Genomic DNA, 21,658 nt, shown 5'->3' with positions numbered 1-21,658 from the left:
CGGACAGAACATGAGTGTGACAGAGATTCTGGATCCAGCTGCCAATTTGGGGAAAATACAGGGTTGAGGAAAATATACAACTTCACCACAGATACACATCCAGAAAAACCTACTATGGGCACTTAATAGGTCAAATGCCCTTGGTTCCCCAACAGTAATCTATATTTTCAATTAGTGAGCCCAAAATAAGTATTTAAATAACTATTTGTAGTTTAAGACTTTACTTGATTGACATAAATCTTTGAAATTCTCTGAAAAGCAACCATCAACGGAATTTTACTTATGAATTACTATAAAAACCAAAGATTTACTTTAAAGCATCATTTCATAAAAAACCAAGACCATTTTTATATAAACATGGAAAAACCAATGATATGTTTAGCTGTATTAACTAATTACAGAATCTAATGCATAACTGGTCTTTTTAGCTAGAGTTCTTTCCCCTTCTCTTGAATTTCCTCATATATCATGAAGCCTCAGAAACACTGGAATGTACATGCTCAGGGTTGTCCCCCAGTAGAAGTGATGGGCTGCTTTGAGCCGTTCTTACTGATGTCTGGTCTAATCCCTGGGTGGTCATCAACATAAAATGGTGTGGTATCTGGCCACAGAGAGTGGCCACAGAATAGCATTTTTCTCTCAACTAAGTTACTTCAACTTCCAAAATAATTATACAGAGAACCCTGAACTCATTAGGAGTATCCGCCAATCAATTTCATCTAGACTGTAAAATCTACACACAACATTTTATGATGTTTTCTAACAGCAAACAAATTTGCATTTCTTTTTTATTCCTTTTAGAAAAAGGTTTTGGTTAGATTTTGCCAGCCCGAGGTAGACCTGTTAAAGAGAATAGGAGACTATGTAGCTTCAGGCAAATGAAATATATTCTAAATTACAGAAGGGAATTAGTCACAGCTGTATCTAAAAGAATAGACACAAATGGCTGGAATAGATGGAGAGCCAGAATTTAACAGTTACCTCAGAAATGTTTTTGTCAGTTTCTTTTCTTTTTTCTTCCAGTTTCCTTTCAATACCTACAATTCCTACAGCCCTTATTCTTCCTGGCTGAAAAAAAAAAAGAAGTAGAAAATAAAACATACAAAATAGGAAGGAAACAAAATCTTTTGTAACCAACCACATTGTGTTTTCAATGGCGGGAAAGGACCTACAAAGAACCAAAGAAAAACAGCATACACGGACATTTAGCTTCCCTTCAAAACTGTGTTTGTTTCTTGCTGTACATAATGATCTTAAAATCATTCAAGAAAAACCAAATATATAATAAATGGCATATTTGACTCTGCATTTTAGATATAAGTTAAATTTCCTATCATTTTCCTTCTTTGGCAAGCTATTACGTATCAGATACTTAATAGGGTCTCAAATGTACAAAAAAATCACAGTTTAAATTTTGGTTCTTAATTAAGTTATTATTCAAGCTACTTTCATATATTTGAGTACCTGTCTAGTGTTGGTGATTAATTTAGACAGGCCTGGAAAACATTACCCAGCTGTACTGTCTATTCTCTCAAATGCCACACTGATTATGAAGAACAGAATGCAGTGAGTGAACCCTACCTTCTATCACCCTAAGAATTACGCTGGTAAGCAGTCATTTATGTTTACTAAGCGTCTGCTGTATAGACAGCACTAAATTAGGTGCTGTGAAAATAATTTTTTTTTTCTTTTTTTGAGACGGAGTCTTGCTCTGTCGCCCAGGCTGAAGTGCAATGGTGCAATCTTGGCTCACAGCAACCTCCGCCTCCTGGGTTCAAGTGACTCTCCTGCCTCAGCCTTCTGAGCAGCTGGGACTATAGGCGTGCACGATCCTGCCTGGCTAATTTTTGTATTTTTAGTAGAGACGGGGTTTCACAATGTTGGCCAGGCTGGTCTCGAACTCCTGACCTCATGATCCACCCCGCCTTGGCCTCCCAAAGTGGTGGGATTACAGGCGTGAGCCACCGCGCCCCACCGAAAATAAATTCTTTATAAGAATACCATTGCAGTATTTTGTTTTGGGCAAGTTCTACAATCACAGAGTCTTTTTCTTAATGAAGATGTAAGTACAGAGTTGAAAATACTGGATTAGCAAATAGTTTTAAAAATACCTGGGGTCCTCTATTTGTTTGTAATGACTGGGAAACTGGCATATTCTCCCATCTTCTTTGGGTCATTTCCTCTGATAAACGCCTGTAAAACTGATACGCAAATAAATACACTTTAAATGACTCAGTCAGATTGTAACATCTTTGTATAAATCATTACTTAACATTTCTTTCTTTTTTTCTTTTCTTTTTTTTTTTTTGAGGTGGACTTTTGTTCTTGTTGCCCAGGCTGGAGTGCAATGGCGTGATCTAGGCTCACCACAACTTCCGCCTCCCCGATTCAAGTGATTCTCCTGCCTCAGCCTCCCAAGTAGCTGGGATTACAGGCATGTGCCACCACACCCAGCTAATTTTGTATTTTTAGTAGAGATGGGGTTTCTCCATATTGGTCAGGCTGGTCTTGAACTCTCGACCTCAGGTGATCTGCCCGCCTCAGCCTCCCAAAGTGCTGGGATTATAGGTGTGAGCCACCGCGCCCGGCCACTTAACATTTCTTCAGTATAAAAGTCTGTTCACTCATTTGCAGCAAGCCCAGAATTCTCAGAGACATCAAAGAAAATCAAAGGAAGTTCTTTTCTTGGATCAGCTTCAGAAAGCACAAAGGAAGAAAAAAAAAGAGAAGGAACTGACCTTCTATATAAAGTGGGCTATTCTCAACAAAGAGATGAGTGACAATGAAATCAACAGACTTACTTTAAACAATCCTGTGTATGTGGATTGTTTTCGATCTATAATGAAACAAACACAGTGCCAGGAAAAATATACAACCATTCTCCATGAAGGAAGCAGAGAATCATTTGTCTAGTTAAAATATAAAACCAAAAAGTAGGACCAAAACATACCTATGCTCACAAATAATCAAATATATTTTTCAACTTCAATGAGAAAAACTTTAGTCAATCACTTATATCTGCTTAGTGATCACTTGTCAGGAGCACTGGGTGAGGTGATATAGAAAAAAATTAATAATAATTTATGATATTGATGGGGAGAATAAATACGCACTTCTAATTATCTTAAGAATTCTTGTACAGCAACTTATTCAGAACATACAAACTATTATACTGCAGAATAAGTACTTAAGTGATTAAGATTAACTGGAGTTAATCAAGACAGACAGCCTGATTTAAAGCTGGGGAACCTTCAGATACTGAGATAGTTCAACATACCACTGCATTTACACTCTGTTCCTTTAACTAAACTATACCACTGAAAACTCTGCTAGCAGGCGAATGGCATGACTTAGTGTATTTTCCAGCCTCTGTTCCTTCCTTGGGACCACAACCTCTGCTTCCCATTCCCACTGAAACCTAAACTTCATATTCTCCACTCACTGCTAAGGCTTAAGATATAATAAAAATTTTATTGTAAAAATATGGTGAAATCTGGTATGTTGTATAATACTACCTTCCATCATGTTAACAAGCCACAACACACACACACACACACACACACACCTTTCTAGTACGATTTTATTCATGTAGAAACTTACCTCAATCTGGCCATGTTCTTTGAAGGAGAGTTTGATGTAGGAGTTCTTACTACTCTGGAATGGGCCAGGTTCTTTGTTAGGAGGAGCTGGGTGAAGATGAACCACTATTTTGGCACTGAAGAAAGAACAAATGTAATATATTGAATTGCCTTTCAAAAAAATATAACTAATTCTACTTTTATAACTTTTTATGTATTTCAAATCACTTTTAAAATTCATGTAGAAACAAACATCCCAAAAAGCATCCTTTTAAAGTGTGTATTAATTCAATATTAATGAAGCTTTCAAAAATCTCTCTACTTAAAACTTGAACCAAAGCTATGAACCAAAAAGCTTCAAGTTACTAGCTCTGTAGATTAAATTAGAGTGTGACTTTAGAAAATAAGGTCAAAATAAATTAGCAAAATTTTGAGTTTATGATTATGGTTTTCCAACTACAAACATCCCCAGAGGTTATAAGGGGGCCTATAATTTCTGCCAAAGCATACACCCTTATTCATTTGAAAACAAAATGTGAAAACTTATCTGTAAAAATGGCCAGCTGATATTTTATTAAAATTCCATCCAAAACTAACATTCTACAGTATCATTTGTTGGAAAATGCCACTCAATCAACAGCATGATCTAGAAAGATATCCAATAACAAAAACAATTCCCAAAATGCTGTGGCTCTAAGAACACAAACTACCATTATCTTTATGACTATCATAATCTTCTATGCTATTAAAAATACCACTATATTTGGTCAGCTTAATAAGTCTGTTTTCCTGCTTTTTTTTTTTTCCACCTAGTCAATAAGCAATCTTCTATAAAGATTTGGGAAACTAAAAAACTCAAAGTATCCCGGGTACCTAGTTTAGTGCTTTTTCTTTATTGATTATGCTATAGATACACACCTACCACTCAATTTTACTTTTCTTTTTTTGGAACCATATGGTTACCTAAAGATCACTGTAAAATTGAAACACCAGGCATTGGGCCTCCTCAATGTGAATGGGTGGGGCCAGCCTTGTAAGGACTCCTCCTATTCCCTTGTGGTAAACTTCTTTAAGTGAAGTGAGAAAATAAACTATGTGAGCAGAATCATAGAACTGTCTGAAACAAACCATCAAGTAGAGCAACAAAACTATGACAATTATGATAAGATAACTAAGCAAAAGCATTTCATAGTCTCTGAAACTAAAAAAAAAAACGCTCAGCCCTACTATCAGATTGTGTGAAAGGACACCCAATGAAAAACTAATGAGTATAATCGAAAAAAGTTTAAAAGCTCACCCAATGAAAAACTAATGAGTATAATCGAAAAAAGTTTAAAAGCTCCACAGTAAGCATAAAAAGTCTATGCCAAGTTTTCTATACATTCTTTTATCAAGTCATCCAATTACTATACTTCATTAAATTTTAAATTTATGAAATAAAGCCGGGCGCGGTGGCTCACGCCTGTAATCCCAGCACTTTGGGAGGCTGAGGCGGGTGGATCATGAGGTCAGGAGATCGAGACCATCCTGGCTAACACGGTGAATCCCCGTCTCTACTAAAAATACAAAAAATTAGCTGGGCATGGTCGTGGGCGCCTGTAGTCCCAGCTACTCGGGAGGCTGAGGCAGGAGAATGGCGTGAACCTGGGAGGCGGAGCTTGCAGTGAGCCAAGATAGTGCCACTGCACTCCAGCCTGGGCAACAGAGCAAGACGCTGCCTCAAAAAAAAAAAAATTATGAAATAAAAAAAGCATCTTCAGAGATGTTAAAAGGTGAAACGTACACATCTTGAAATCAATGCAAATATAACTGTTTGAGGGGAGGGGCTGGGAACTAAAGAGAATACTTGAAAAGTAACTTGGCATATTACTGAAGTCCTCCTCACTGGACATGTTTAAAAAATAAGACACTAACATGAAGGTAAATATTTTAAATTTTTTTTTTTAGTTTAGATTTCCTTGGAACACAGGAAAGGAAAATTCAGATAACCTGGAACAACCTTAAAGTTTACTTTTTAGAACTTAATACAATGGAGAAAATTGATAAGGGGAAAATATAAATCATAAGAACAACCTACCCTAAAAATCTATGGCTTAAAAAAAATCTATGGCTTATTAATCTTTTTAAAACGTTGGTTAGTTTCTTTTATATCAAATAAATAATCTTTTACAGTAAATCATAACATTATGATCAAGGCATGCATTGCATGTCCAGTGAAGCTCAACATTGTTTAACTTCTGCTGAAGTGCCTAATTATGCTAAACCTAAAGATAAGCCTACATAGGAAAAAAATATCCCATGCCGATAATATTTGTTCATGTCTCCTCAATTACATTCACTTAAAATATAAAGCCAAGTTTTCGGTACATTTGAATAAACAGGAACATTTGAACTTACGCCTTTATACCAGAGTGGCCTCATCTCCTGGTGTGCCTGGGATAGTCCCATTGTATCCCTGTTACCCTGGTCTAATTGTTCATTGTACCCCCTATTATTCTGATAAATGTCCTGCTTTGTACAATAACTATTATTATATGCTGTTTAATTCTGCTACCTGAACAAGTCAAACTTGAGAAACAAACTTAATCATCAGGCCAGAAACAGGAGCAAAGTCAGTTATTTTTCTCAAATAGGTTATTTCCGATTTTAAGTATGAAATGACAGGTACACAGGGATGTGAAAGCAAAGTGTCTATGGAAAGACAATGATAACTGGGCCACATTTCTTTATTATGACCCATGTATAATAAACAAGGATATTACAGCAAACCTTAGCTTTATTCATGCTTTAAGAATGGATTCATACATCGAGTCTAAGATAGGACCTCTTGACCAATAGCATAACAGGAAATGTTTTCTGTGAATAAAGACTGTGCTATACACAGACTTACCTCTTCCCAATTCCAGCCGCCTGTTCTTCAATGAACACAATTTGGGAAAGGAGAATGGCCATGCAACACTCCTAGGAGGAAATCAGTAGCTTAAATGAAAGACTCTAAACAACATCCATAACACTTGTCAGAAATCCTTGTGTTATAGCATTACAGTGCCATATACCTTAATAATAAAAATAATGAAAAACAATAATGATTTTACTCCTTAAATGAACTTAAGGAAAAATTAAATGAAAACAGTAATGTGGTGGCATCTGGCTGCATGGAAGAACATAAGAAGTTTAAAAGAAGCTGTAACTAGCTTTTGTTTTTACAATGGGTGTATTTTCTTTATTATTATTATTTTTTAATTTATTTTTTTTTGAGGCGGAGTCTCACTCTGTCACCCAGGCTGGAGTGCAGTGGCGTGATCTCGGATCATTGCAAGCTCTGCCTCCCGGGTTAACACCATTCTCCTGCCTCAGCCTCCCGAGTAGCTGGGACTACAGGTGCCTGCCACCACATCCGGCTAATTTTTTTGTATTTTTAGTAGAGACGGGGTTTCACCGTGTTAGCCAGGGTGGTCTCGATCTCCTGACCTCGTAGTCCACCTGGCTCGGCCTCCCAAAGTGCTGGGATTACAGGCGTGAGCCACCGCACCCAGCCACAATGGGTGCATTTTCTAAGAGTAATATTTCTATGAAAACATTTTACTCGTAATATTTTCTTACACTGAAAGCAAAAAACAAAACAGATACATCAAAATAATTTTGAGGGCATTTATGTAGATGACTTTCTCTTCTTTATAATTTTCCATACTTCACTCATATGCCCACATACAATTATTAACAGTTTTAAACAGAAAATATTGATGTAGTATCCCTTTATTCATATGTTTAATTTTTTTTTTTTTTTTGAGATGGAGTCTCGCTCTGTTGCCCAAGCTGGAGTGCAGTAGTACAATCTAGGCTCACTGCGACCTCCGCCTCCCAGGTTCAAGTGATCCTCCCACCTCAGCTTCCCAAGTAGCTGGGATTATAGATGTGAGCCACCATGCCTGGCTCATTTTTGTATTTTTAGGAGAGAAGGACTTTCACCATGTTGGCCAGGCTAGTCTCGAACTCCTGACCTCAAGTGATCCCCTTGCCTCGGCCTCCCAAAGTACTGGGATTTACAGGCATGAGCCACTGTGTCTAGCCAGTATGTTTAATTTTTTATTTTTATTTTTTTGAGACTGAGTTTCACTCTTTTTGCCCAGGCTGGAGTGCAATGGCGCAATCTTGGCTCATCACAACCTCTGCCTCCCAGGTTCAAGCAATTTTCCTGCCTCAGCCTCCTGAGTAGCTGGGATTACAGGCATGTGCCACCATGCCCAGCTAATTTTGTATTTTTAGTAGAGACAGGGTTTCTCCATGTTGGTCAGGCTGGTCTCAAACTCCCAACATCAGGTGATCCGCCCGCCTCAGCCTCCCAAAGTGCTGGGATTACAGGCATGAGCCACTGCGCCTAGCCCAATTTTTAACATATATAAACAGTTATGTTTAATTTTTATATGTGACTAGCAATGTAGTAAGTCTAAAATTTGTCCAAATTGACCTCTTTATATGATAATCAAAAAATTATACTAAGATTAACTTATCAACACATGGTTTAAGGACAGCCACTCTATCCTCCCCAAAAAAGATTTATTTTCTGAATATATATTACTTTTAAAAGGATTAGACAATATTAACAGTCTAAGGCAGCAGTCCCCAACCTTTTGTGTATCAGGGACTAGTTTCATGGAAGACAGTATTTCCTGGGGAGCAGGGGTTGTGGTTTCAGGATGAAACTGTTCCACTTCAGACCATCAGGCATTAGACTCTCAAAGGGAGTGCACGACCTAGATCCCTTGCATGCACAGTTCACAATAGGGTTCCTGCTCCTATGAGAATCTAATGCGTCTGCTGATCTGATAGGAGGTGGAGCTCCGGTGGTAATGCTCGCTTACCTGTCACTTACCCCCTGCTATGTGACCCAGTTCCTAACAGGCCACAGACCAGTACCGGGGGTTGGGGTTGGGGACCCCTGCTCTAAGGCATGCATTATCAACAGGGGCAATATCAGACTTAGGAGACAAAAATTAGTTCCCAGGTACAAAAAAGTCAGATATTGTAATGGTTAGCAGCCCTTCAAGTGCTACAGTACAGTATATAGTTTATTTGTGGTACTAAAATTTCACAGGGGTCTGGGGGAACAATCAGGAAAATAAAAACAGATGAGATAGCTATCTTACTGGCAACACTGAGATTAATGTATATATACTTTCAGGTTGAAGCTCTTGGGAATAAAGATATCAGCTCTATATGCATATAATTCTCCTCCTTCCCAAAAACAAAAGACAAAAAACAGGTTGGGCAAGGTGGCTCACGACTGTGATCCCAGCACTTTGGGAGGCCGAGGTGGGCAGATCACGAGGTCAGGAGTTAGAGACCAGCCTGAACAACATGGCTAAACCCCGTCTCTACTAAAAAATGCAAAAATTAGCCGGGCATGGTGGCACGCACCAGTAATCCCAGCTACTCAGGAGGCTGAGGCAGGAGGATCACTTGAACCTGGGAGGCGGAGGTTGCAGTGAGCCGAGATTGCGCCACTGCACTCCAGCCTGGGTGAAAGAGCGAGACTCCGTCTCAAAAAAAGGGGGGGGTGCGTGGGGGACTCCTCTTGCTGAGTGACTTAGAGACAGATCTCATTATCTAGGTAAAAGCATGCACTTGATGGCAGGCCTAGCCTCCTGATTCTCAACAACCTAGGACAACCAGTGGTTTTAAGGACATACCAGCTCTTTGTAAAGACTCCCTCACAACTGATGGGGGAATTATTCCACTGTTACACATGGAACATTTAGATATAGAGTAGAATTTGACTAGTATTTAAAAAACATGATTCTCCATCCAGTAACTACATGGATTTTTCTGGAGCTGAATAAGGGACGACACGCTAACTCCTGTTTTTGCACTCCATTCAGAGAAATTACATGGGACACACTCCTTTGGCATTCAGAAAAGTAAAATTTATTATTGCATTCATTATATAAGTTTTATTAGAAATGAAAAAAGAAGAAAAAGCTCCAGTTGATTTAAAACCTACGATGGTGGCTCACTCCTGTAGCCCCGGCTACTCGGGAGGTTGAGGCCAGGAGAATCACTTGAGCCCAGAGGTTACAGATCAGCCTGGGCAATACAGCAAGACCCTGTCTCTAAAAAATAAATAAACAAAATAAAACCTACAACAGATGCAAAAAACTGTATCTTACATGATTTTTCTGATCTCTCCAAATCAGTCGGTGTGTACTAAGAAGGAGAGTCCCAGCATCAAATTTTATCTAGAAAGAAAGAGCATCACAAAATATTAATAACATATCACTCATTGTGGTTCCGATTTTCTTCTTCATGAATTATACCATACTAAATTAATCATATAAACAAACATTTTACTTTTAGAATAGGCTTATCACAAATTAAAGAGAACCAATGCTACATACTTCATAAGCTATTTGTATAGTCTTGACAGAATTAGAAAAAAATGCAAACAACAACCAGGTATGATACACATTCATACTCTGCAATGCATGCAAAGGTTAAAAAGAAATGACGAGGTAGAACTGCATGGATTACCATAGAACTCTAAGACATTGGATGAGTGGGAAAGAAAGTGATTTACAGCAATTTATAATATTACATATGCAGTATATGTGTGTGTCTGCAGACACACAAGTAGTGAAAGGGGTCTAAAAGGAACACAATTATCTGTTAACAATCATTATCTCAGAAAAACTGTGAGGAAAGGGGTAGAAGGGAAGCAAAGAGCTCTTTTTTACCTCTACACTTTACTGATTGAATTTCTTTGCAATTGGATTCATGTATAACATTCATAACATTTTTTAATGAAAACAAAATCCAGGAATAGATACAAATACATACAAAAATAAATATGGATGGAGATTCAATCAATGGCAGTGGGACAACTGGGTTGCCAGGTAGGGAAAAGAAAAACCCACACATCTGGATTTATACCTAATACAATGCACCAAAATGAATTCTAGAAGGATCAAACAATTGAGTAAAAAACGAAAAAAATTATAAAAGCACTCGAAAAAAATCATGAGATAATTTTTAAAATAATCTGAGGGGAGAAGACCTTTCTAAGAAGGCATAAAACCCATTAGCATTAAACAAAAACCCCCAAATTCATATGTTGAAGCCCTAACCCTCACCGCGATAGTATTTGGCAATGGAGCCTTTGGGAAGTGATTAGGTTTAGAAGTTCATGAGGTGGGGCCCTCATGATGGGACTAGTATCCCTATAAGAAGAGGAAGAGACAGGAGGGCTTCCTCTCCATGAACACGTGCTGACAAAAGACCATGCAAGTACACAGGGAAATGGTGGCCATCTGCAAGCCAGGAAGAGTGCCCTTACCAAGAACCAAATCTGCCAGCACCTTGATCTTAGACTTCCCAGTCTCCAGAACTATGAGAAATAAATGCCTGTTGTTTAAGCCACCCAGGCTATGCTATTCTGTTTTAGCAGCCGAGCTGACTAGGACATACTCTTTGGGTATGTATCACCTATTCAAAATATAAATTTTTAAATGTTCTTCAAAACTACAATACAATCACAAAGAAATGCCACCTGGGTCTTCAGGACCAAAACTTTAACCCTTACTACTTGTTATTATGCCCTGAAATTTACATAAATAAGCAAATTTTAGAGTTGGAACCCAAGAGATTAATAAATTAAACCCCTGTGTTTCTGTTAAAAGCAAGATATATATTGGAAGCTTCTATAAACAAGATATATATTGGAAGCTTCTATTAACTCGAGTTACTAGAAAGTGGAATTTGCCACAAGGTAGGACTTCCTTGTGTCCTTTCCAGGAATATCCAGTTATTTTAAAAGTTATATCTGATCCTAAGTCTGAGCTAAAAAACAACAACAACAACAACAACAAAAAACAGTTACAAGGATAGTCCCATTTATAAGGCAGCCTTACAACATAAATTCTAAGGAAAGCATTTTAGTGAGTGTCCAGTTTATTAAAATAAGACTGGAATTGTTTTGAGTTTAAAATAATATGTTAAAAATATGGCCGGGCGCCGTGGCTCACGCCTATAATCCCAGCACTTTGGGAGGCCAAGGCGGGTGGATCACGAGGTCTGGAGATCGAGACCATCCTGGCTAATACGGTGAAACCCCGTCTCTACTTTAAAAAATACAAAAAATTAGCCAGGTGTGGTGGCGGGTGCCTGTAGTCCCAGCTACTCGGGAGGCTGAGGCAGGAGAATGGCATGAACCCGGGAGGCGGAGCTTGCAGTGAGCCGAGATCGCGCCACTGCACTCCAGCCTGGGTGACAAGAGCAAGACTCCGTTTAAAAAATATATATATATATATACACACACATATATATGAAAAGTAAATAAATTGGAGCATTACTATATATCATCCTTAAACAACAAATTATTTATGCGGTTGATAATAAAGAGACTTATGATATTAATACAGAAAAAAGCAGGTCTCAAAATATATATAGCATGACTCCACACACAGAATACGCTAAAAGTAACTGCTTATGGGTAGTAGGATTATTGATTATTTCAAGTTTCTCCTTTGGCTTATCCATATTTAACAACTTTGTTACATGTCTAATAAATAAAAAAATCGATCACAGGCATGTATAACTTCATGTAACTCTGAACTATATATAAATCATTTTTTGTTAAATCAAGCACACATAGGAACATATGTCAAAAAGTCCTTGCATAATAAATAACACACTTCTTGACATACATTTTAAAAAATTGTTTTCTAAGAGTAAGGTCTGATTGTATTATTAATAGCATTAAGTAGTAAATAATATGGTTAGTAAACTTTAATGATAACAGACCTTCTGAACCATCTAGTCTAAATACACTTCATGAGAGATTGTCCCACCAACAAACTTCAACATGTCAGAGAATAGACCTTATGAGTCCATGTTTTTCTCAGAATCAGAAATAAAACATATGTACTTCTGGCACTTAGTTCAGTCTGGCTTCAAACATTTTGGTTAATCTCATCTATGCAAAACCAAATAACTAAGTTTACAATATTTTTTAAATCTCTTCTTTGCCAATGAGTAGTAAATTTCCCTTCTCCAAAAGCAAATATTTAATTATCTTAAGAGTACATAATGCTGACCGGGCGCGGTGGCTCATGCCTGTAATCCCAGCACTTTGGGAGGCCGAGGAAGGCGGATCACGAGGTCAGGAGATCGAGACCACCCTGGCTAACACGGTGAAACCCCGTCTCTACTAAAAATACAAAAAATTAGCCAGGCTTGGTGGCGGGCACCTGTAGTCCCAGCTACTCCGGAGGCTGAGGCAGGAGAATGGCGTGAACTCGGGAGGTGGAGCTTGCAGAGAGCTGAGATCCTGCCATTGCACTCCAGCCTGGGTGACAGAGGGAGACTCCGTCTCAAAAAAAAAAAAAAAAAAAAAAAAAAAAAAAAAAAAAGGCCGGGCGCAGTGGCTCACGCCTGTAATCCCAGCACTTTGGGAGGCCTAGGCGGGCGGATCACAAGGTCAGGAGATCAAGACCATCCTGACTAACACGGTGAAACCCCGTCTCTACTAAAAATACAAAAAAAAAATAGCCGGGTGTGGTAGCGGTTGCCTGTAGTCCCAGCTACTTGGGAGGCGGAGGCAGGAGAATGGCGTGAACCCTGGAGGCGGAGCTTGCAGTGAGCGGAGATCGCGCCACTGCACTCCAGCCTGGGCGACAGAGCGAGACTCTATCTCAAAAAAAAAAAAAAAGAAAAAAGAAGGCCGGGCACCTTGGCTCACGCCTGTAATCCCAGCACTTTGGGAGGCCGAGGCAGGCAGATCAAGAGGTCAGGAGTTCAAGACCAGCCTGACCAACATGGTGAAACCCCATCTCTACTAAAAATACAAAAAAAAAAACAAAAACAAAAAAAATTGCCGGGCGTGCTGGCGTGCGCCTGTAATCCCAGCTACTGGGGAGGCTGAGGTAGGAGAAACGCTTGAACCCGGGAAGCGGAGGTTGCGGTGAGCCAAGATAGCCCCACCGCACTCCAGCCTGGGCAACAGAGCGAGATTCCGTCTGAAAAAAAAAAAAAAAAAGTACATAATGCTGCATTATAGAACATAATAGTTCTGATTAAGAAACTTCGTATGTTATCTTACTGAAATCCAAGCACATACATGTTAATTTAAGGCTGGAGCCAGCCTATGTTCCACTGCTACCTCAATTAACAATGTGCAAATGTAAAATGTTGCTGCTCTAAGTGAAGAAATTGTGTAACAGTTCCCTTTCGGGATTCCAGTGGATTAAGATCTAAACCTGACAGTCAAGTTTAGGCTGGTTTGCTTACACCACTCAGAACCTAGAATAATTTTAACTGCTTAAAAATTGATCTAACTTCAGCACTCACTGAAAAGTTCTTAACTTGTTTTTTTTTAATTTACATTTTTTCTGTTATAAAAGTCATACATGTTCAGTGTTGAAAATCTCGAAAATATTTAGAGTCTGAAAAAGAAAATGAAATAATAACTCATACCAGCCAGAGTGTGTATGTATATATACACAGATGTTTATGTATACATATATAACCTTTAAATAGAATGATAGTTTCATAACTATTATTAATAGTATAGTTAGAAAATATAGTTAGCCTATCATTGGCAATTCCTCATGCTAATTAGGGCATGCCATAATTTTTTTTTTTTTTTTTTTTTTGAGATGGAGTTTCTTGTTGCCCAGGCTGGAGTGCAATGGTGCGATCTGGGCTCACGGCAACCTCTGCCATCCGGGTTCAAGCCATTCTCCTGCCTCAGCCTCCCAGGTAGCTGGGATTACAGGCACCCGCCACCACGCCCAGCTAATTTTTTGTATTTTTAGTAGAGACGGGGTTTTACCATGTTGGCCAGGCTGGTCTTAAACTCCTGACCTCAGATGATCCACCCGCCTCAGCCTCTCAAAGTGCTGGGATTACAGGCATGAGCCACCACGCCTGGCCCCATGCCATAATTTAATTAACCAATCCCTATGGTGGACATTCAGATTGCTTCCAATTTTTCCATATATAATAATATTATATGCAATACATAATAATGCTGAGATGAGCATTCTCATATGTAATATTTTTATGCATTTCTGATTATTTCCCAAGGGTAAATTCCTAAAAGTGAGTTAGCTGAAAAAGAATAAACAATGTTCTAAATCTTCTGATATATGCTGCCAACTTGCCACTTTACACATTACTAACCTTACATTATTTTTTAAATTGGCTGAGGCTACAGAAGTGTCTGTGAAGTCAAACAAATGACCTGTCTACACTGCTTATGAAAGTAACACATTATCTAGTCATAATGAGCCCATGAAAACTGTGCCTGTATAAACAAGCGAGTCTGCATGTATTCATAAGAGGCACTTGGGCGGTGGGAAGAGCAGTCCATTGGATCTGGTTTGCAATTCTAGCTCCACCAGTTACTAGTTGTGTGACCTTAGACAGCTCACAGTTTTCTCAGCTATCACCTGTGGGGTCACAGTTCCCCTTTGGGAAGATTAGCTGTATTAAACATTATATCAAGGGTGACACCGGTGACTGCTACATTATGAAGTCATTTTTTTTTTTTTTTTTTTGAGACAGAATCTCGCTCTGTTGCCTAGGCTGGAATGCAGTGGCACAATCTCGGCTCACTGTAGCTCCATGAACAAAGCACAGGCTTTGAGTCTGATCAACAGAGATTTAAATCTTCTCTCTGTGGATCTTAGGCAAGTCACTGTATCTCTTGGCGTTACTTTCTCATTCAGTAAAATACCTCATATTCTGATGAGAGGATTAAATGAGATGACATATACAGCTCTTGGCTCATAGTAGGTACTTTAATTATTCGGGTTTAAAAAAAATGTGTTTCACACCCACAACCAGCTAGGAGATACAAGGATGAGCAAGGCACACCTTCTGTGCTCCAGAAACATCAGACTAGTCTAGAAGACAGCCATGCACACGCTTGCCCAGGGAATGGGTTGGGATGCAAAACTATGAAGATTAAGCAATCTGGACTGCAGTCCCTAGGCCAAAGGAGCCAGTGAGGCATCCTAAAAGGGAGACTAATTTCACCAGATTTGGGGGCTAATGTGTGTAACCTTGTAGAGTCTCTAGCACCACAGGAGGTCTGGAAACCTTCCAAAAGATGAAGGAAGCCAGGATACCGCACCTTCCCCCAGGAGTCAGCCTGTGCCCCATTCAGCCTAGGGACCGCATAGCTGTAAGGCAGCTCAGCAAGTCACTAAGTCCAGCTTTGGGGCACAGTGGTAAGGAGACTCCTCTTAGAGCTCCACTCCAATTTCAAGCTTTTAGAAGAGTTAATTCTGGACTAGATCACAGGGTCTAAAGCAATGTTTTCCCCATGATTTGTTTCTTAAACCTCTGACATCTATATACTTGTCTGCTAATACAAGCAGCAAAAATTTTAAAGTAAAAATTAAAACTTGCTGCTTCAACAATGTATCTTTCATATAAAACTACTAATGGTTGTCATTTTACACTGTTTTAAATCTATCACTGCTATACTGCCTGCCAGCAAAGGTGTTCCTAGTCTTCAAATTGGAGTTCCATAGAACAGTATCATGCCATGCTCTGCAAAAGCATGACTTCCTAGTGCTCCCTCAGGGAGTGGCACTGGAGGAGTCTCTGAGGACAGATCTAACACTGTCAACATTCGGTTCCTCTCAAAGGGGAGGCAAAATCAAAACGCCGAGGAAGGGGAGGTGGATTAACCTTCCCATTTTAAATAGTCACAAAGATGTAAATTGGTAAGAAAGGAGAAAAAAATAGCTTGTCACTCCAATCCGGGGATGGAAGACTCATCTTGAGATCAAGATAGTTAAAGTGCTAAGGCAGGCTGGGCACAGTGGCTCAAGAGCCTGTAATCCCAGCTGTTTGGGAGGCCCAGGCGGGCGGATCATTTGAGGTCAGGAGTTAGAGACCAGCCTGGCCAATGTGGTGAAACCCCGTCTCTACTAAATATGCAAAAATTAGCCGGGCATGGTTGCAGGCGCCTGTAATCCCAGTTACTCAGGAGGCTGAGGCAGGAGAATCGCTTGAATCTGGGAGGCGGAGGTTGCAGTGAGCCCAGATCGCGCCACTGCACTCCAGCCTGGCGATAGAGCGAGACTCTGTCTCAAAATAAATAAATTAATTAATTAAATTAAGAAGTGCTAAGGCAGTAAGTGAAGTTAGGTCCAAGCAAATTATTTAAGGAAAAGACCTTTACTCAATAATACAGGCAACACAGCCCATAGAAAATGCCCTAAGAGAGTCAGAGGACCTGGGTCCAATGTCACCTGTGCCTCTAAATAGCTGTAAGCACTTACCAGGAAAAGCTGAGTTGAGGAACTTATATCAAAGTACAGCGGAAAGTGTCGTTAATAAAACGGCAAGGGAAGAGAGGTAGCAAATTAAAACTTCTGGAAACCAAAAATGCTTGTGGGTAAATGAGTTTTAAAATTTTTCTAATTCCAGTTTATCCATTTCAATCCAGGACAAGATATTTCATAGTTTCAACAAAGTATCTACAAAATATTTACTTACACTTCCTATTTCTCCTCTCGATTTGCAAACGCACCTTCTAAGATTTATGCTTGCACTACAAGGCACGGTCTACTATTAATATAACACTTTACAAAACACGCTCAGAACGCCTTTCTAAAGCAATTAGAAAACAAAACAAAAACCCAATAGCCTTTGGCAAGGGCATTCCAATGAAGCACTGATACCTCTTTAGGAAATCCTTTCGAAGCAATCCCTCACCCCTCTGCCCAGATATGCTAATCCCTCCGACTGCATAAGGTCCAAGCTAAAGCTTCCGCTGGGGCACGGACTGTACGGCCACCGCGCCCTCCTCACAGAAAGGCGGAACCGGGCTGTCCGGTGCCGACGCCGAGGTTGGTGTCGTCAGGGGGTCTGGAACCACGCCAAGGAAGTCGACTGCCCGATCGCCGCCCGGCGCCCGCAGACTGCGAGCGCTCCTTCTCCCGGGCACTGCAGCTGTGCGCTCCCGGAAGCATTCCGGGCGGAGGGAAGCGGCCGCGATCCGCGCCTGCTGGGAACCTTGCCAAAGTTGGGACCCGCGCTGGGGAGGCAGCCGAGCGCCCCACGCCGCGTGCTACCGACCGGCGGGGAGCGCAAGAGCGCTGCACCCCGCACAGAGGCCTGCCGGGCCGCCGAGGGCCGTGAGCTAGGCCGGGGAGCGGGCCGCGCCGAGCCGGGCCGCGCGCCCACCGGGGGTCCCTTCCGCCAGCCCGTTGGGAAGGTTGGCAGACGCCCTACCTTCTCCTCGCCATCGTAGATTCGCACCCCGCGCTGCTGGATCACCAGGGTCTCGTTGATCTCCAGGAGGCCGCTGGTCCAAACGAAGCGGTCCATGGCCGCTGCCACCCAGCCCCGGCGCTCCGAGGCCGCGAGCAGCGCGCCGGGCAGCCTGCGGCGCCCCCTAGCGTCGGACGGGACGGAAGCGAGTCGGGGCGGGTGAGGGACGGAGGGAGCGGCCTGGCAGCGAGCGGGCGCGGCTGCGAGGTGCGCCTGGGGACGTGGAGACGTGCGTGGAGCGCCCCCTGGCGGTCCATTAGCCGCCGGCCTTTTAGAACCCTTGATCAGCAGGCGGTCCACCCCATTCTAAATTCAGAGCTTACAGGGACGCGAGGGAGCCCCGACCACAGCTTGGACTTGCTTATTGTGCGTTATGCCTGCATGTTCGTGGCAGTTTTCTTGTCAGTGCCCAGAATGTTGCCACATTCACTAATGATTGTAAATAATCATAACCCCTCTCTTTCAGATGAATATTTATGGCACGCATTGTTTCTGTACAGCTACAGTCAGTACTACCTGTGCTGCTCTTTTTTTCCCTTTAAGATTATATTGTAACACAAAGGATAAATGCTTGAGGTAACGGATACCTCATTTACCCTGATGTGATTATTATACAGTGTATGCCTGTATCAAAATATCCCATATACCCCAGAAATATATACACCTATGTACCCACACAAATTAATTTTTTTTTAACTGGGGGAAACAGATTTTATTTAACCGGACTTGATGCGCGCGCCTGTATTCCCAGCTACTTCCGAAGCTGAGGCGGGAGGATTGCTTGAACCCAGGAGTCTGACACCAGTGGGCGACATAGAAAGACCCTTTCCCCCTCCACCCCAACTCCCCCACGCCACTCCACGCCCCCACCCCCAGGCTCAGAAAAAAAAGATTATTTTTATTTAGGCATTTTCAATATTAACACAGACCTCATGCGTGAATTTACATTTCAATATGTAGTTCCTCTATAATTTAGCTGTTTGTTGGTCTGCGCAAAGCCATCCATGGCCGCTGCTCTCATCCACCAGGCGGCCTCGTGCCCCTAGCCATTTCATTTTTGTATTTTGCTTTATAAATGGAACACCTGGCCGGGTGCGGTGGCTCACGTTTGTAATCCCAGCACTTTGGGAGGACAAGGCGGGCGGATCACAAGTCAGGAGTTCGAGACCAGCCTAGCTAACATAGAGAAACCCTGTCTCTACTAAAAATACAAAAAAATTAGCCCGGCATGGTGGCGGGTGCCTGTAATCCCAGCTACTCGGGAAGCTGAGGCAGGAGAATCGCTTGAACCCGGGAGGTGGAGGTTGCAGTGAGCCGAGATCGCACCATTGCACTCCAGTCTGAGCGACAGAACGAGACTCTGCTTCAAAAATAATAATAATAAATAATAAATAAATAAATAAATGGAGCACCTTATAGATGTCCTTCTACAACTGATACATATTTTTCTCTTTAGGATTATTTTCTTAGAGTGTCTTCCTAAAATAGAATGACTGCTTTAAAGGTTGTGAACACATTTTAGAGAGCCTACCACTTATTGGGGTCTTAACTAAGGCTGCGTGCCCACGTGGGCAGAGGGGCACAGGGGCAGAGGGACAGAGGGCAGGCTTGCTCTCTGCCCCCAGGGCTCCATATTTCCCCCAGTCGTGGAGTCAGTGGTCTGTGGCTAGGCTTTAAAAGAAAGGAAAGGCTCTTTCCAATGAATATAAGCCATCTCTCCCCCGAAATGAATTGCTACTTTTACCATGTTCCAAAATCCTGTGTGTATTTTGGTCTATTTCTAAACAGTGTCTTCTGTATTTCATATTTTTCAATTTCCATCATGACCATATGCCCAATAACCAAAAGTTCTTTGAAAACATTTGATTTGCTGTAATATGCTATCAATATGTATCACAATTTACCATCATTGCCTGATTTTTGAGCATTTGATTGTTTACCAACTTTTTAGTCTTTTTTAATTGAAAGTATCGTGACCTAAGCGTCCTAATCAGATGTGGAACTGTGCAGTTTTGCCTGGGCTTTGCAATTATCAACATGTTAGGCAGTGAGGACATTTGCAAGGTATGTTTTCTGCCCTTGAGGGATGCACAGTCTGTAGGACACAAATAGAAGCCTGGCATATGATAGCTGCTGGGATAGACAACCGTATAAGGGTTTCCTGTATCCAGGCTGGAGCAAGGAGAAATGTCATGTGGCTTATATATGGCAATAAATGAATAGACAAAAGGTTTTAATTTTTATGAAGTCCAGTGTATTTTTTTCTTTCATAGTTCATGGAATTTGCCTATTTAAGAAATCTTTTTTCCACAAACCAGAGATTGATACTGATTATGAAATCTTTGCCTAACACAAAGTCACTAAGATTTTCTCCTATAATTTCTTCTAGAAGCTTCATAGTTTTGGTTCTTACATTTAGGTCTATGCTTTTTTTTTTTTTTTGAGACAGTCTCACTCTGCCGCCCAGGCTGGAGTACAATGGCACAATCTCGGCTCACTGCAACCACTGACTCCTGGTTCAAGCGATTCTCCTGCCTCAGCCTCCCAAGTAGCTGGGATTACAGGCGCCTGCAACCACGCCTGGCTAACTTTTGTATATTTTGTAGAGACAGGGTTTCACCATGTTGGCAAAGCTGGTCTTGAACTCCTGACCTCAGGTGATCCACCCGCCTTGGCCTCCCAAAGTGCTGGGATTACGGGCATGAGCCACCACGCCCAGCCATCCCCAGGATGTTTTTGCCAGGACCTCCCACCTTCTGAATCAGACGGTTCCTTTCAGTCCCAATCCTACTGGACCTCTGTAGTGCCCAACACTGTGGTCCATTACCTCTTTCTTCAGCTTCTCTCTTCCCCAGACTTTGTGACCCCATTGTGTCCCCATTGTCCTCCTAACTTTCAGATTGTCCTTCCCTGTTCTCTCACAGGCACTTTACCTTCTTCACATGACCACAGGAGGAACGACTAACACTAATTAATCATCAGTACTCCAGGTGCCTGCAGTTTCATGGTCAGCTGTGTTGGCAAAGAACTGTTCTGAAAGGAAATCTTTTTTGTTTTGTTTTTTTTGTTTGTTTGTTTTTTGGATCTTTTAGAAAAAGGTCTGCTTTCTCTGCAATAATTGTGTAGCAGTAATATTAAAAAGTGTCTCAAAAATAGACATATCATTGGAGTGGGTGAGTCTGGAGATTAGAGGAGAATTGCCATGTTGAAAAACCTAGCAGTTTTGCAGGTTTTCCTATTCACCATCTCAGCGTACTGAGATCTCCATGGTATCCTTTGAGTCAATTTCTTTTTTTACCATGCCCACTTATAAAAAATTATTGAGGTTCACATATATAACATAAAATTAATCATTTTAAAGTGAACAACTCAATGGCATTAATACATTTACAATGTCACCCAACCACTACCTCTAATTCCAAAACATTTCACTTACTTCAAGGTAATGGAACCCTTGTCCATTAAACTGTCTCTCCCAATTCTCCCCCTACCCTCAGCCTCTGGCAACTACTATTCTGAGTTATTTCACTATGGATGTATCTATTTTAGATCTTTCATATAAATGGAATCATACCATATGTAACTTTTCATATATTACTTCTTTTACTTAGCATAATGTTTTGGAGGTTTTTGAGTCACTGTATTTTGTTCTCACTTAATAGAAATCCCTGGTTGCCCCACCTGTCTGATGAAACTTTAGTAAATAATCAACAATAATGACAGAAGTATTTAAACAGCAAGTTATATCTTAAGGATGGTGATGGACAATGTTAAACTAAAACTAGGACATTTCATCA

General features: G+C 40.9%; 1 protein-coding gene across 7 annotated transcripts in view; it reads right to left on the bottom strand.

Annotated features, from left to right (window-relative positions):
* The window catches only part of VPS36 (vacuolar protein sorting 36 homolog), a 44,543-nt gene that overhangs the window by 21,997 nt on the left and 888 nt on the right, over positions 1-21,658 (bottom strand). For 2 of the 7 annotated variants that reach the window (XM_055359924.2, XM_063697627.1), the window contains exons 1-6: positions 17,823-17,984; positions 9,746-9,814; positions 6,469-6,539; positions 3,601-3,715; positions 2,112-2,201; positions 982-1,068 (exon numbers count right to left, since the gene is read on the bottom strand). In XM_055359924.2, coding sequence (XP_055215899.1) covers positions 982-1,068; positions 2,112-2,201; positions 3,601-3,715; positions 6,469-6,539; positions 9,746-9,814; positions 17,823-17,918 — 528 coding nt within the window. In that variant the 5' untranslated portion in view covers positions 17,919-17,984. Of the gene's footprint in view, positions 1-981; positions 1,069-2,111; positions 2,202-3,600; positions 3,716-6,468; positions 6,540-9,745; positions 9,815-17,269; positions 17,556-17,822; positions 18,077-21,658 lie in introns of those variants that run through there. The other 5 variants (XM_004054555.4, XM_055359923.2, XM_055359925.2 and 2 more) reach the window with 5 other exon arrangements.

The sequence above is a fragment of the Gorilla gorilla genome, chromosome 14 (genome assembly GCF_029281585.2).
Source record: "Gorilla gorilla gorilla isolate KB3781 chromosome 14, NHGRI_mGorGor1-v2.1_pri, whole genome shotgun sequence".
Classification (NCBI taxonomy): Eukaryota; Metazoa; Chordata; class Mammalia; order Primates; family Hominidae; genus Gorilla; species Gorilla gorilla.
Note: the sequence above shows the minus strand (reverse complement) of the source record. Positions and strands in the feature narration are given on the sequence as shown.